The 16224-nt window shown below is 54.0% G+C and overlaps 1 protein-coding gene across 1 annotated transcript; it reads right to left on the bottom strand.

Moving 5' to 3' along the window:
• Window positions 1-217: 217 nt before the first annotated feature.
• Window positions 218-15161, bottom strand: MREG (melanoregulin). Its single transcript, XM_066189229.1, has 5 exons — window positions 15073-15161; window positions 11678-11837; window positions 3995-4085; window positions 2340-2503; window positions 218-1445 (listed from the first exon to the last, which is right to left on the bottom strand). The coding sequence occupies exons 1-5, from the start codon at window positions 15159-15161 to the stop codon at window positions 1311-1313; spliced, it is 639 nt and encodes a 212-aa protein (XP_066045326.1). The 3' UTR covers window positions 218-1310.
• Window positions 15162-16224: the final 1063 nt, after the last annotated feature.

Here is a 16224-nt window from a genome sequence, read left to right as displayed (position 1 = left end):
TCCCACTGAATTTAAATTTGATCCCCATCATCTCCTACAAAGACTTTGGTCTTAGACTGGCAAATGAAACTCTTGTAAGTCAACAGGCAATTTGAAGTGTGAGGAGAACAAGCTGTAGAGGCTCTACAAATACCTCAACCCTTTTGCCATCAGCAGTCAACATAAACATCGATACCTGAACAGGTTCACAGAGAGAAAAAGAAAGGCTGGTTTTGTAATGTTTTCTTTATTAAACTCAGCTTTCACTGCTGTTCTGAGTTGACAAAAATGTTTCCCAGGAAGACTGACAAACCAAAACAGTTCATAAATAGATATATATATATTTAAACATCGTAGGTATAAACAAATAAAAGCTCTGCTTTGCTACTTTGGGAGGCCCTGTGTAACCAGCATGTTCAACTGGCATGTTAGCAGCATGCGTGTTCACCAGCAAAGACCTTCCCCTTGTTTTTAACTTATCAAATCCAGTGTTTTAAAAATTATTGCTCATTATCAGACAAAACCCCGAGATAAAAAGGATGTTCATTATACCATGCCTGCTGGTAATGAGGATTTTTATATTGCCACTATATGAAGCTTCGTGGTGATTTTTTTTTTTTAGGCAATTCAGACCAAAACTTTTCAAAATAGATTGAGAAGCTGGGCAACCAATGTTCCAGGAGCCAAATTCTCAGCAGCTCTGAACTTGGCACCTTCCTAAACTCTACCTTTTTTTAAGGTGTCAAGCTGAGCACCCCCGACAAAAGCATCCCTCAGCCACTAACGGCTGGGGATGGAGCGCCCAACTGTGACACTGCTCCAAGGCTTCGCTGCCTGGAATGAAACCCTGTCCTGGAAAGAGGCTCCTGCCTCTTTCCCAAATCCCCTGGGACCTGCCTGGAGGGCTGGGGTGAGGAAGAGCACCGGTGCGCAGAGTCGCGCAGTTGCAGAGAAGGACACGGAGGTGTTTTTCCTCTCTCGCTGCTCCTCCTGGCTGGCAGGCTCCGGGGAGGGGACAGCGGCAGGTACCAGCGCAAGGTGGAAATGCATTTCCCCTCAACCCTGGCAATCAGAGCTGCTGAACCTTTGCAGCTCCCGGCGGCTCCTCCCCGTGCCTGTCGCAGACGCTAGGGGCCAGCGGTGTCCCACCGGGGCTGCTCTGGGGCTCTTCTCCCCGCCCGGTGCCCGGGGGCTCGGCGGGGCCAGCGCCCGCCCTTCCGTGCGCCGCTGCCGGGCCTCGCCCTGCCCCTCCGCGGGGCAACAGGGAGGGCGCTCTCCGTGCTGCCCGCGGGCACGGGAGCCGGCCGTGTCACTGCGCCCGGGCGCGCTGCTCAGGGCACGGCGGCCGGGATGCTCCGCAGGGGCCTCGGGCCCTCGTCCGCCCGCTCCCCGCCGGGCCGCTTCGGGTACGCGGCGCTGGCCATCTGGAAGAACTCGTCCGCAGCGTCCAGGGCGATGAGGCGGTCCTGCCGAACAAGGGGGGGGGGGGTGGGGAGATCGCGGTCACTTGTGGGATGTTCCAGGCACATCCCTGCACGGAGCCCTCCCTCCGCAAGCCGCTCATTAGGTCTCCTGTCTTCCCACCTCGCGTAGAGGGAGGCGAGAGCGCCCGTTGGCAGCGGGCTGTGGGATTCTGAATGGCCAAGCTCCGAGAGCAACACGGATCGCCCCACGGGTCTGAGCAACCTCTGCTCTCTTCCCCTCCCGTGAGCTCCCTGCAGAGCTCGATGGAGGGTGGCAGGTTGGGGGAATTCTTGGGGGTTTTTTTTCTTGTTTTAAGGTTAGGGTGAATAAAACTTAGGAGATGTTGGTTTTGAAGTTTTACCCTGAAATTTATTATCTCTATCTGTTACAAACTCAGGGGATGTGAGCTTTCTTTAACAAGTTGAGAAAGTGGGTTAAAATGGTGTCTCTTTAAGGCTATTGGAGTTTTAATTATTTAATAAACAGTTGGTATCTATATTATTTATGCTTCTAATATAATTATGATTACTTGAAACTTGTAATGCAGATATTTTTTACTTAATTAGAGAAAACCACCCAGATTTGTGAAGAAGAAGAAAGAAGAAGATGTAAAAAGATAACTAATTTACATTTAAAGTTCTCTACCTTGGCTCTTATGTATTACTATATACTAAAATCCCAAATTCAAGTCTTTCACTTTGTGAGATGACATAATACTATCCAGACTATCTAAACCACACATGCACCGTTTCTGTGCTATCACTTAATTTTGGAAGCCTTCTCTAAGCTCTTAGGTCAAATGAGGTGTTTACTTGAGGGTTGGCACCCTTCAATTCAGGAGGCTTGACATTTTTAGCCTTCAGAGCTGCAGCGGAAGGTGTGCTCAGAGTACTCACCACCACGAAGAGGTAGCGCTCGGAAAGCTCCCAGCTGGTCGGGAAGATGTTGGTCTCCTCCGAGAGCTTTAACAGGATGTCCCGGGCTTTGCTCATGTTCTGAGAGTCACTGATGATGCTGAGTTTGGTCACTGACAAGAGGGAATCTGCTTCCTTCTGGAAACCTGGGAAGGAAATGTTGCAGAAATAAACACGAGAGCAGGGTCATCCCTGAGCCCTTCGGGCTCTTGCAAGGTTCCTTTTTCCCCCTCCGCCCTGGGCAGCTGCATCCCTACTTCCTAAAACAAACCAGCACTCCCTCAGGCAGGCTGTGGGACAGGTAGAAACTTGCTGGTGGGGAAAAGAAAACACAAAAGTAGTCACAGCGAGTTTGGTGCTGGTTTTCCTGAGAAAAGGTGCGTGAGCATGCACGACCCAGGGTGCTGATTCAGCTCTTCCATGTTCCTGATGCTGCCAGAGCTTTCAGGGCTGGCGGGGCTCCCTAAATCAGGTAACAGGGATAAAACCGGTGGCAGTGATGAACACGGGGCTGATTGTTCCTGTAGCAGTCAGCATCAATTACAGGAAGGGTACCCAGGGAAGGAAAGGTGAAGGAGAGTGAATGCAGAGGTCTTTAAATGCGGTAGCTACCACTGAGTCTTTGTTCTGTCCAGGGGGCTGGTGGTGATGCATGACACAGGAAAACAGTTATGGGGTAAGGGTGGCCTTGAGCTTCCCCAGCCTTTGTAAAACATCTCCGGAGCCACTGTGAATGTGAGAGGGACGTGGGAGAGCCCTTGTCAGCCTGCAGTGAGAGATGGAAGGATGCCAAGTGATCCCTCCCAAGCTTGGCCTGCACAGGCTGTGTGAGCACCTGGGTGGAGATGAGGGTTGACACTTGGTTAGGGATTTATGATTTATGATGTTCCTCCCACCCAACTGCCAGAACAGCAGGTAGGGCAGGAGTGGCTGAGATACCCATCTCTGGCTCCCATTGAGGGTATCCTAGAATAGATTCACTCATCCTCTTCTCATCAGCCACCAAGCACCTCCAGAGCACGATGGCAGTCACCCGGCTGATGTGCTGGCACATCCCCAGTGTCACATGCTGTGTGCCAGGCAACTGGGAGAACCCCACCACACCCACCGCCACCACTTGGAAACAGCAGTAGGAGGGGTTCTGTGCAGCAATTCCACTCGGGGAAAGAGTATTTCAAATCCACTGGGGAGCAGACAAGGTGAGTGACTTGGCTCTGCTCAGCTGCCATTGGCTAAGAAGATGAAATAGATGTATCTGTGCTCCCATCTGAAAGGAATATTCATTCCTTCCTGCTTATCTTGTTTAGAAAAACCCGACTAGGGATGAACTCCCACTGCAAGGTTTCCACAAGGAAACTTGAAATGGATGACTGTGCACATTATTATGGGCTGGGAAGGTGATCATGGCTCATGGGTTTTGATGTGCCTGCATACACGGTGTCCCCATCCCCTTCCCGCCATGCCTGAGCCCTGGGGAGCCTTGGATACCACGTGGGACACCTGAAGGCATCACTCAGCAACCTCCTTTTACCTCCCTCCTCTCCGGTTTGATTTTGCGGAGCTGTTCCCATCCTCAGCCATGGTGGGATCTCGCATACAGTACCACTGGAATTACATCCCTTTGGCCTCCAGCTTACCTAAGTCCTCCAAGATGTGTTTCCACCTGCTCCTCACTTCCTTCCGGGTCTGCCGTAAAGTGTAAATGTCATAGTTGAGCTTCTGCCACTCCTGCAAAGCAAAGGGATGACAGACAGTCAGTGGAATCTGCTGATTTTCAAGGAATTTCAGCTTTGAGGAAGGGAGCCAGAGGTGCAGAGTTGGTGCAGGCACCGAGCTGTGAGGTGGTGGGTATGAAGGTCGATGGCCAGGCTGCTGTTGCCCCTGGAAGACATTACACTGATCAACACAGAATATTTCGCTTGACACTTGGCTCAGCATTTCTCTGTCTTCTCTGTTCGAAGCAGCTTCCAGTTTCCCTGAAATGACAGAATTTAGCTCCGTTGTTGCTGACAACTGCTCCTCAGTGAGACATGAAGCCCTGTTTGGCATGAACTGGAGCAGGCAGGTATTCAAAAGTACTAGAAAACAAGAAAAACAGACTTTTTTTAAAGATCAGGGTACCCTCTTTTTATTAAAAGAGATGCACAGAGGTGCACATGGGTGGGTGAGGGCTGAACTGGAGTCATCTGACATGACAACCCTTAGTGGCTGCTGGTTGCTGCAGCTAGTGCCTTACTTCACTGCACAGCTGAAATCCTTGCACTGGACCTCCAGCTCTAGAGCTGGATAATGGGACACTGGGCAAGAGGAAAAGGTTTGGGGTTATTTATTAAAGTCACACCAGCACATTTAAACACAACCGCACAAGTTTCATGGCGGGTTTGGCAGTGCTGGGTCAAGGGCTGGACTCGATGATATCAGATGACTTTTCCGACCTAAATGATCCCATGATTCCATAAGCATGCATTCCTGTGTTCTGCAAGAAAAGCAGGAGCCCTTGTCCCAGCTCTTCCTAGCTGAGTTTAATCAATGCACACACTGCCAAGGGTGCGTTTCTAGAAGCAGCCCAACAGCAGGGTCACAGCATCGCCTGAGAACTTCCTTCCAGTTAACAACCTTCATTAATCTCATTTCTCAGCAAGGGATTACCTAGACGGGCTCCTGAAGAATAAACAGGTGTTAATCTGTGCCGTCAGCCTGAGATTTTCCTTCAGGCCACGGCTGGGTTCAGAGCAGAAAAACAACCAACACCCACCAAGGTCGGCCCTGTGTTAGAAATCCCACTGTTGTCTGGTACTTGGTCAAAAGCCGACCTGATTCCATAAAGATTTGAAGATTCCTTAGTGGGTTTTTTTCCCGAATGTGGCTGGTATGCCACGACTGCAGAGATTTAAAGCCAAGCCTGTTTTCCTGCTGATCAGCAGTGGCTGCAGGAAGCCCTGGGAGATTACACTTTGGAAAAAGCAGCCAGCGGGGTTAAGACACTGGTGACTCGAGGTCAGGAGAGCAGGGGAACTGGCTGTGCCACAGCCACTCACTCCCAGAAAACAAATTCCCCCTCCAGAGGCTCATTTCCCTCTCTCCTGAAGTGGCACTTGAGAACAGCTTTGCTGTTTGCACAGGAGAGTGCCTGGCTGCCAGCACAAGGCACCGGGACAGCCCTTCACCAGGGGGCTGAGGCAGGGGCAGGACTCTCCTCTCCCATGACACCAGCTCAGAGCTGAGAACTGGGCTCCTCAGGGTGGAAAAGAAAAGAAGGGGGGGGTTTATTGTGTTAAAGCTTTGTGGGAAGTTTATTGAAAACCTGGGCGTTTTTAGAAAGAGACTGAAAAACTGTGTGATGCCTTGGTCCCTGCTGGCAGGGGTTCCTTGGAAACGCCTCAGCCCTCTGGTGACCCCCTGGCAGGGGCAGAAAGGAGAGGGAGCCGGTCTGGGCATGCTGGTGGGCAAGAGCTGCGTGTCTCTGCCCTCCCATGGAGATAAACAAGGCCTTCAATGCAGACAATCCATCCAGACAGCCACTGTGATCCCAGGCGTGCCTCACGCTGTGGAATTAGGGAGCTGGGGCACTGGGAAAGATGCTCCTCTCCACAAAATGTGGCCCTCCTGGCACGCAGCAGCAGCTTTTGTGGGGGGATTTACCCCGTGGTACGAGCCAGACTCCTCAATAAGCACAGCCAGCAGTGCTTAGCATGCAGGGAAGCTGCTCCTGATTTTCTCCGGATTAACAGCAGTGTGTTTTCCTTTGTCTATTTTTGTTTCAAGAAAATCTAGGTTATGGCTTTCTTGTCCATCACAGTGCCGGAGTTGTGTTGTGGAAGTGAATATGGTGAATATTCAGTCCCAGGGGAGCTCTGACGGGGTCCTGTTGATGGAGGATTTGGGGAGTGTGTCAAGGAATGATTTTGGTGCACAAAACGATGCTAAACTGTGGTGCCTGGGTGGGACCTCTTGTTCTGCTGGGGTTTCTTTTGCCTGAGCATGGAGCTGAATAGGTTTAGATTTCTGTAGAAAGCTGGGAGGAGGATGCTCCCAGCCATGGAAAAGGAATTAGGGAAGCAGAGATTATCAGGGTGACGTTGGGCTGAGCCCTCAGAGGGACTCGTGCCCTGCTCTCCATCAGTCTCAGAAACCACCGGATTTTCCCAGGCAATTCTTGTGCAGCGGAGACATCTGAACTGCCACGGGCTGTCCTCTGCGCGCCTTTAATGAGGGAATAAACTCAAGAGCATCTTTCCACACCCAGAATTATTCTAGAAAGCATCTCCCCGGAGCTACACAGCAGAGGAAGAGCAAAGCTCGCCCTGCCCGTGCACGGGGCAAGGGCAACATCAGAGGCTTTGGGCAGGGAGTTCCCGGCGCACATCCCCTGAGTCACCGGGGAGGGTTTGGAGGGGCCAGGGCGTCACGGGGCTGCTCGGCCCCGCGGGCAGGCGGGTCCACACCAAACCCCTCTCCCTCGGGAAGTCAGCTGCAACTCCTGGGGCAGGGAGGAGGCACTGGGAAAGCACAGGGGGAGACTGAAACACGCAGCGTGGGGTGCTCCTGGGACATGCCAGCCACGCACTCAAATGCAAGCGTTTAGGAAATAGACTCTCTTGCCAAAATCCGAGTTAACCGCAAGAAGCCAAAGCAGGTTGCAGTTCCTAGCCCTGGTTTTCACAGCCGGTTTTGCCCTTTAAACCTACAGAGCAGAGCACAACGGATACCAGTGGGGGCTTGAGAAAACCCTGAGTGTGTGAGTCAAGAACATCCCAGGAGCAGCAGGGAAACCCCACTGCCTCCCTTCCCTACATGCTCGCCCCTTCAAATGTTTACCTGGAAAAACTTCCCCAGACTCTCTAGTGTGAAACACTAAATCTGCAAATGCCAAATGACGTGGAATAAGCCAGGCAACATAACTCAGAGCTCTGGGAAAAAAAAAAATGTGCCAAGAGAACAGGCAGCACTGTCCAGCTTCTCATCCCTGATCATATGAAAGTTTCCTAATTGCTAGGGAGCTTTCTCCACGTTGCCAGAACAATCCCCCACCAAATCCATTGCCTTTATTCTCTTAAAAGCAATTAAGGTCACAGTGCTGTCCAAGAGTTATTTTAGAAATGAGGTCAAAACAGAGTTATCAGGGAAAGACTGCAAAATATCAGTCCAGGCAGGTACCAGGGAAGCTCCTGCTCTGGCACCACTGGAAGCAGCTGAACAACTATAAACTACAGACCGACATCTCAGAAGAAACTTAAACTGGATTCAATTGAAGAGAGGCATGCAGACATTAAGAGGGTCGGGTCTGGGCTGCCCAGCCAGCATCCCATGCCCCGATAAATCCCATCACCTCTCTATGCCCCGGTAACAGCTGGTCACGATTCTGACCTTCTCTGTAACCTGTTTAGAAAAGAATAATCCTGTAGGAGAGCAGGAGGAGAAAGAAAAATAGGCCTTGCCAGCTTTTCAGGGGGATCAAGCCAGCGTTGCTGTGCTAGCCAGGCCCCTGGCGGGGATGCAGGCTGAGGAATTGCCTTTGCTATGGGGCTTCTGATCCCACCTTTCCCTAGGGAATGAGCCAAGAGAAGAGAGAAACACTGCATTTACAGCAAGCCATGAGAACAGGGGGGTTTTCCTCAGTCACCATGCAAAATGCCGCCTTTAGTTTCTGTTCCCGGAGCTGTGGCACAGCTGCCCTAGCCCTGGCTCCTTCTCTGAAGCTCCTTCTCTGTCCCCAGGGTTGGTGCACAGCTCTCTGCCCACGGCTGGGTAACTCCAGCAGAGGCCCTGGAGAAACCAGGGCCACCCCAAAGCAGATCTAATGGAGGGGACTCTGCACCTCACCCTCACTAGCCCAGCAACAACCCCAGTGCAGCCCTTGCTGCTCATTTCACCACCAGACCTCAGACTGATTTTACCGTACAATAGGCTCAGTGATGCTCCAGAGCCAGAGTAGGGAAAAAAATTTCCCCATATTTGAAACATGAGCCCAGACTTCAAAAACTGTGATGACAGCTCTGATCTTCAAAGGCTGCATCTGCTGGACCAGCTCCATGAGCCAGCCCCTCAGCAAGGGGGCAAGTGAGGCAGGGGGAAGACACAGCTCCACACGGATCGGGTGTGGGTCCTGCCCCATGGTGGGGGCCAAGAACTGACCCCAAGGGAGGGCACCGACACTGCCAAGAAGGTGCCACACAGATATGGAGACCAACGTGCTCTTTGGGATCCTTCCAAAGGCCTGTGCTGGGAAATCCCTGAGATACAGGTGGGGAATGGCGAAGCACACAGTGAGTGCACTGCACACCAGAATTTCTTTGCTAAATGAAGGAGCAGAAATGCCGCAAGTTCTCCTTTCAGTCAGTTTTAACCACAGGAGGAAAAGGACCTACGGTTTTGTAGCACTCGTGTACCACACAAAAACTGTTCCTCCGTCCTCTGTCCTGCAGTACCCACAGGCTCACCCCGGAGATTTTGGGAGCAGAGCAGCCCCCAGAGCAGATGATGGCTTTTGCAGCCCAGTGTTGTTCTGCAATTAAACTTTTTTCCTCTCTCTCTGAGCCCAAGTCTCATTAGGAGGGGAGGGCACTGCAACCTGGCCTAGTTTTAAAATGCTTGCTGGAGTAAGGAGAGATTTTGGCACCAGGGGCCAAGCACAGGAATGTTGGCTTTGCTGTCCAAGCCCCTCCCTGTCCTGCCACCCAGGCAGAGCTGCAGCTGGAAACTGCAGCAGCCTGCTGGGCTTCCCCGCGGTGCCTCAGTTTCCCAGCGGTAAGAGGGGACAGCAGAGCTGCTGCCAATCCTGGGCTGCAAAGGGCAGGGGCCCCACTCAGAGCAAGCGTGAAGTGCACTGGCTTTCCTCAAAACTTTCCTCACTGTCGTCCTGATGTTGTGCTCCTGGGGCCTTTTACTGGTTGCACTGCACGCAAAAGCGGAGTTTGTGATCCTGCCTTTGCTATTGGGAGGAACGCCCGTGAGTTTGGGGCTTCCCCTTTCCACTGGCAGGCACGGGGACTGCTCAGACCCGCTAAAAACCCCACAGATACACTGAAGGCAGGGGAAAGGGCGGGATTTAGGACAGGCAGGCACACTGGTTTAGGACACGAAGGGGCAGGAGCACTTCCCTGCTCAGCCACAGCTGATGCTCCTCCCTGCCCCCTGACCAAGGGCGACACACCACACTTCTGTGCACCAGTGCAGCCCCCTGAATGGAGCTGTGCTTGTCTCCTTCAGCCACTTTGGGATGGATGAAGCTCCCAGGCTTCTCTCAGACAAGCAACTCAAGGCAGAGAGAGCATCAGTGGGGAGGGAAGAGATCTCCAGTTGGAGCCGTAAAGGTCACATGCCACCATGAAAATGTTGTTACAAAACCAGCCATTGTAAACACCATGATTAAATCAAACTGACCAAAAAACAACCCCACTAAATGGGCGTTCTGGCCAGCTGCATACAAGGACTCCATTACCTCTTTTAGCTATTTACAACTTGTAGTTTTGATTTCTCTGGAGTTTAAGGCTCCTTGTAAAGCTGAGCTGGCTTTTGGTCTACAGAGACTAGCATAGGAGAAACAGTTACACTCCTGCAGACTCTTGGATGAAGTAGGATCATGCTGAAGTTAAACATGAAGCCTCCAGGCTTTCCTGCAAACGCTCTAGAGCCATGAAAGCGATCAGAGAGGGAAAAAATGTGTCACTGTTTGCTACAGCCTGCTCCTAATCAGGCCACTGCAATCTCCTTTGTGCCGAAGTGCCTTAGCAAAGGAAATCAGGGCTGCAAAACAGCCTTTATGTAACAACCATGATTTTCCCCTTCCCACCAAGAGCCGTGCCAGTTCCCTGCCTCCTGATAATTGCCGTGCAAGCCCCTGGAGGAGGGTTTCACTTGACACATCCCCGGAGTGGCAGCGGAGCTCCGGGCGCTGCCGGGGCCGCACCAATGTCAGCCTGGCCACGGGAAGGACAAGGCGGGGAAATAGGGAACCGAAACAGCAGCCTGGGCAGGCAGGAAACGGGGCTGGGCCCCAGTGCTCCCAGCACACGGCTGTGGCTTGTGGTGCTCGCAGGGCATCGTTCCCAAGCGTGTTCCAGCTGCCATGAAACCTCCCTGGAATCTCCCCTGCTTCCTGATACGTGAGAAACAAACGCTTCCTTATCCACTGTAAAGCATCTTCCTCATGTTCTTCCCATTCCCTGTCACTTTCTTTTCCTTTCTCTGTCTCTTCTATTCCTCTTCTCAGTTTCCTTCCCTGAGAAGTCTTTTTGTCCCTGGTCTCCATCTCAAAGACACCTACCTGGTGTCTTTTCCCACATCCCTGCATGTAGGCAGCCCATTACCGACCTCCGGACTTCCTTGGTTTTTAAGTGCCAGCTGCTGCATTCCCTCACAGCTCCACGGAAAGCACACAACCTTTGGTTTGGGCTGACCAAAGTTGTACAGGAATAGAGATTTCTGAAGGGGTTGGGGAGTGAGGGGAGAAAAGATTCTGGAGGCAATTTATGCCCAATGGGGTAACGCTCTCAATGGGAGAGCACTGAAAGTATCCAAGCCAAGGAGGACACGGAGATGCTCAACAGGGGGAGATGGACCCAAGGCTACCATGGAGATGAGAAACACACCACGCCTCAGGGGCAGCTCCTCCTGGACCAGGTGCTGGAGATACCTCCAAGCTTCCCAGGGATGAGATGGCCACAGAGACATCCACACCGGATGTGGGAAAAAATCTGGAGGGTGATGGAACAGGTTGGGGAGGACCTGGTGCCTACACTGGGGGACTTTGGAGTCTCCACAGTGGCTTCATTGGAGGAAGGGCACTGACCTGCTCGTGTCAGCCCAGAGGAGCCCACCAAGGTGATCAGAGGGATGGAGCAGCTCTGCTATGAGGAACAGCTGGGAGAATTGAGATTGCTCAGCCTGGAGGAGACTCCAGGGTGACCTGATGGCAGCCCTCCAGTGCCTAAAGGAAATCTTACAGGAAAGATGGGGCAAAACTACAAGAGCCTGGAGTGACAGGACACGGGGGAATGCCTTCAAACTGACAGAGAGTAGGTTTAGACCAGATATTAGGAAAAACATCCTCCCTGAGAGAGTGGTGAGGCCATGGCACAGGGTGCCCAAAGCAGCAGTGGCTGCCCCTGGATCCTTGGCAGTGTCCAAGGCCAGGTTGGGGACTTGGAGCAACCTGGGATAGCGGAAGGTGTCCCTGCCCATGGCAGGGGGTGGCTTTAAGGTCCCTCCATGCCAAAGCACTCCGTGACTCTGTGATTAACCACTCAGTGCCAAAACCCGTGGGGTGAGGAATGCCCGAGCCCAGCCCGCAGCGGGGCCGAGCCCCGGCGCTGCCTCACCTCCGAGTCCTTGTCCAGCTGGTTCCTGACCACGATCATGTTGTAGAGCACACGGTCGTCGTCGGCCTCGGTGTGGGTCACGTCGTGGGGGGTGCTCCACAGGTTCTGCTCCTCATCCCGCGCCAGGGTGGCCCCGAAGGACGTGTAGGGGTTGTTGTTACTGCAGGGAGAGAGGGGCAGGCAGCCTCAGCACCGGGCCGGCCCCTGCTGGGCCCTCCCCTCTCCCAGCCCGGCGCTGCAGGCAGAGGTGAGGGAGGGGAGCAGTGGGGAGGCAGAAGTTTTTCCTCTAGCAAACATCCTGCCCGTGGCCCAAACCAAACCACGCGATGCCCAGAGGTGCCCCCGCACAGCAGCTCCGACCTCAGAGCTGTGCTGAGCTGTGCAACCACAGAAAAGGCATGGAAAGTATATTGAGCCCCATCTTCTTTTGGCAATGGAAATGTCCTCAGCCTTCTAATGAACACCAGGCTTTATTTGCTTAGCAAAGCCGAGCATCATCTTCTGGGAAGGCTGTCTCCACGGAGGTGGGGAGCTTTTCTTTGCACGGGGGCAGTTCTGTGTTTCATGGCTTTATGTTGCTATTGGGATGTGTAATTTTTTTAACAAGGACACTTCTGCTAAGAGAACTTTTAGCAGGGGGTTTCCATAAAGGGTCTAATCAAGATGTCCAGCCGCTTGAGCAGAACAATACAGGCGGAGAACTATTTTTGGCCTTACCACCCTCTGGCAATCCCTGCTCACTTCTTGTCAGAACAACCCACTGTTTATTTTGTTTGCTACCCAAACCCCATTCCTTTCCCAAGGAAGCCATCCAGGTAACCCTGTTGGGTGCCATGGCACCAAGCCATAAAAAGATGCTAAAAGGAGCTCCAGCACATAGGTGAAACAGAAAAAAAACCCAACCTAATTCCCATCAGCATTCCAGCAGGAAGGTTAATTAGACTTTCAACAAACCGAAAACCTGAGCAACAGGTAATAAGGGGAAAGATAATCTCCTATCATCTCTCATTAAAGACAAACAAACAAAGGTAACTTGGAGGGTGTGGAGGGGCACAAGCATTTTGCAATGGTGGAGCAGACAGGGAGGGAGCACTCAGGAGCCAGCCGTGCCATCAGCAGGAGTTCACTCCCACCCTGCTTTCCACAGCTTCCTCCCACTCGGGCATTTACCAGTATGCTTAACATTGGACTTATTTAAAACACCAGTATTTAGCAATAACACTGCCACACCTGAGCTTTTCTGAGCCACTCCCTCCCCTCACAGCTCGAAAGGCACTTCCCAGAACATTCCCATTTCCAAATCACAGCATGGAGCATCCTGTAGAGCATGTGGCAGTGCCCAGGAGTCAGCAAATCCACACCAGCACGGAGAACTCTGCCAACAGCTCTTCCAAGCAAAGGAAGAATTGGGAGGGAGAAAAGAAGCACGTGAACAGCAGTGGCTTTGCAGGTTAAGAAATTTTCGTAGGACCAGAAGGGACGGGGAGCATTTCACACTGTGGATTTTATCCAGAAAATGATGTGCACCAATGCTTCATCAATGGATTTCTGCTCCAGGGGGCTTTCAGTTCACATTAGATGTTGGCATCTGGAGCCCAGATATTTCGTTTATTTTCATCCCGAGTGCACCATCCAAGCCGGACCCCACATTCACACATCAAGAGACAACAAAGCAGCCTGCATGCTTTGCAACACCAGCTCCCAAACCGAAAACTCAGCTAAAAGAGCCGAAATCTCGAGAAATCCATTCCCTTTAAACAGCCCTGCAGTAAAAATAAAAATACAGCGAGATCTGCACAATGAAATAAGACCCCACAGCCCCCCAAGAAGGGGCAGGCATTAGGCTGTTAGGGACAGCGATCAGGCTCTTAGGTTAATTATGCCGGCACACGTGTATCAGAGCAGGTGCCTCTCGAACTCTCAGAATTTATAGAGGCTTTCCTTCTTGGGGCCAGCATTAATTGGATCGGCAGCGTGTTACTAAAGCGAGGTGCCAGGTCAGGGACTGCCACCGTGGCCACGGGGCAGCAGGAGAGGGAGCCTCTCCGCATGTGTGCTCGGCTCCCGGGAGGTTAATGCCAATTTCCTGGGCTGGAGGCCTCATGCTTGGGGATTAACCGGTTATTATTTAGGTAACTGCTTTCCCAGCGCGGAATCAGGACGTTTCCAGCCGTGTGTCCCCAGCCCCGCTGTCAGCTGATACCGATGCAGGACACGCCGGGAGCATCCCACCCTCCTCCCCGAAAGGCGACTGTGGCAGCGATGGCGCAGGGAGGGCACGGTGCCTGCTCCAGCCCGGGGCTGGGACACGCTCTGCGGTGCCAGGACGGCGGCTGGCATCGGGGAAGCAGGGAGAGCCGCCCAAAACATGCTTTGCCACATGCAAACCCTCTTGGACACGCTGGCACAGCTCTTCTCGGCGGGACGGGGAGAATCTGTTGGCACAACACGCCCAGGCTCACGCTGCGCGCACAAAGCAGACGCCACCGACAGCAGGAGAGCGGGATGCGCTCCCCAGAGATCAGCGCACGCAGCTCTCGCTTAAAGCCGGCTCCGGCTGCGCATCGCCATCTCCTCCCCGGCATCCCTGAACGGAGCCTGGAAAAGGGAAGGCTCCAGGGAGACCTTAGAGCCCCTTCCAGTGCCGAAAGGGAAGAGTGACTTTTTACAGGCGCAGATAGTGATAGGACACGGGGGGGCGGTCTTAAATTAAACGAGGAAAGATTTAGTTTAGATGTTAGGGAGAAATTCTTCCCTATGAAGGTGGCGAGGCCCTGGCACAGGGTGCCCAGAGAAGCTGTGGCTGCCCCATCCTGGGACATGTTCCGGGCCAGGCTGGACGGGGCTTGGAGCAACCTGAGATAGCGGAAAGTTTCCCTGCCATAGCGGGGGGGGGGGGGGGGGGGGGGAAGTGGATGATCTTTAATGTCCCTTCCGTCCCATTCTGGGATTCTGTGACCCCAGCCCGCGAACAGAGCTCTGCACAACCCAGAGCTGCCCGGCAGTGGGACCTGACCCCTTGGTTGGGAATGCAGGGCCCCCGTTTTTGTTCAGCTCCTCCATTGAAATCCCACCGTGGAGAGACAAGCGCCGGACCGTCCCTCTGCACGGGGAACACCGAGGGGATGCCGCGGGCAGGGCTCCTGCGGGCACCGCGCCGGCTCTCAGGAGGAGTCCAGTCCCTGCGGCAGCCGACCCGGGCGGAAAGGGAGCGGGAAGCGGCTCGATCCCGCCGGGGGAAGATCCCTCCGGAGCCTCGAGCGCTCTGGCAGGGGATGGATGCCCAGCTCCAGCGGCGGAGACAGCGCGGGGAGCGGGGCAGGGCACAGCGGGACGGGGAAGGGCTCACGGCCGGGTGGACGCATCTCCCGCCGCGGGGCCGGGCCGGGTCTCACCTGAGCAGGGGCTCCTTCTCGGCCACCGCCGCCTCCCCGCCGCAGCAGCCGCAGCAGCCGAGCGATCGCAGCCAGGCCCGCAGCCCCATCGACGCCGCCGGAGAGCCGGGCGGGCCGGGCCGGCCCCACGGCCGTCCCCTGTCCCCGCCCCAGCGGGGCCGGGCCGGGCTCCGCACCGCCCCCGCCGCCCTGCCCGGCCCTGCCCTGCTCTGCCCTGTCCTGATCTGCCCTGCCCTGCCCTGCCCCGCCCGGCACGGCACGGCACGGCACGGCACGGCCCTGCCGGAGCGGCGGTCGCTGCAGCAGCTCAGGGACGGGGCTTCTGCGTCCTCCTCGACCCGCCCTCCCGCATCTTCCTCCTGCACTGTCTTGCGCTCCTCTGCACCCCCCCTGCACTCTCCTGGATTCTGAAGTGCCTTTCTGCATCCTTCCAAACCCTCCTGGACCCTCTGCAGCATCTTTCCCTGCCCTTTGGCATCCTCACGCGCCCTCCTCCATCCCACTGCATCCTCCTGCATATCCTGCATCCTTACACAGCCTTCCACACCCTACTGTGCTGCCTCGCACCCTGCTGTGCCCTCCTGCACCCTCCTCAATGCCACATTGCATTTGCTGCCTCCAGCCCCTGTGCCCCCACTGGAACAGACCATCACAGGCCATCACAGCACGACCAGAATCCAAAAATCCTCCTTTTCCAACCCTCTGCACCAGCTACACCTCCAGGCCTGTTCCCACTTGGCTTTTGGGACGCAGAGCTGTCATCCTGGGAGCTGCAATGGGAAACGGGCAGGGGGGAATGGACTCGGCTGTCTCCTGGTGCAGGGGCTTTTGAGGAAGAAAAGAGAAGAGCCTAAAATATTGCTGCCTTCTCCTTTTTTTTTTCCTCCCTGTTGTCAGAAAAATTAATCCACAAACACCAGAGGTTTATGTCCAAAAAGGAGACAGAGGAGTCCTGTAACTTGGATCAAATAAAGGGAGAGGCCATGGGGTACTTCCCCTGGGGTCTCTCAAATTTTTAAGGGATACAGACTCCTTTTTATCCTAATTTCCCGGCTGCGTTTCCCTCTCTCTTCCCCCATCGGCTGGGGTACTTGAGAGCTACAGACTTCCCGAAACACCTAACCCCAAAGACCCCCTTCTAAGGCATACCCC

This window comes from Chamaea fasciata, unplaced genomic scaffold (genome assembly GCF_029207755.1).
Source record: "Chamaea fasciata isolate MVZ Bird 193981 ecotype frontalis unplaced genomic scaffold, bChaFas1.0.hap1 SCAF_8, whole genome shotgun sequence".
Lineage (NCBI taxonomy): Eukaryota > Metazoa > Chordata > Aves > Passeriformes > Sylviidae > Chamaea > Chamaea fasciata.
Note: the sequence above shows the minus strand (reverse complement) of the source record. Positions and strands in the feature narration are given on the sequence as shown.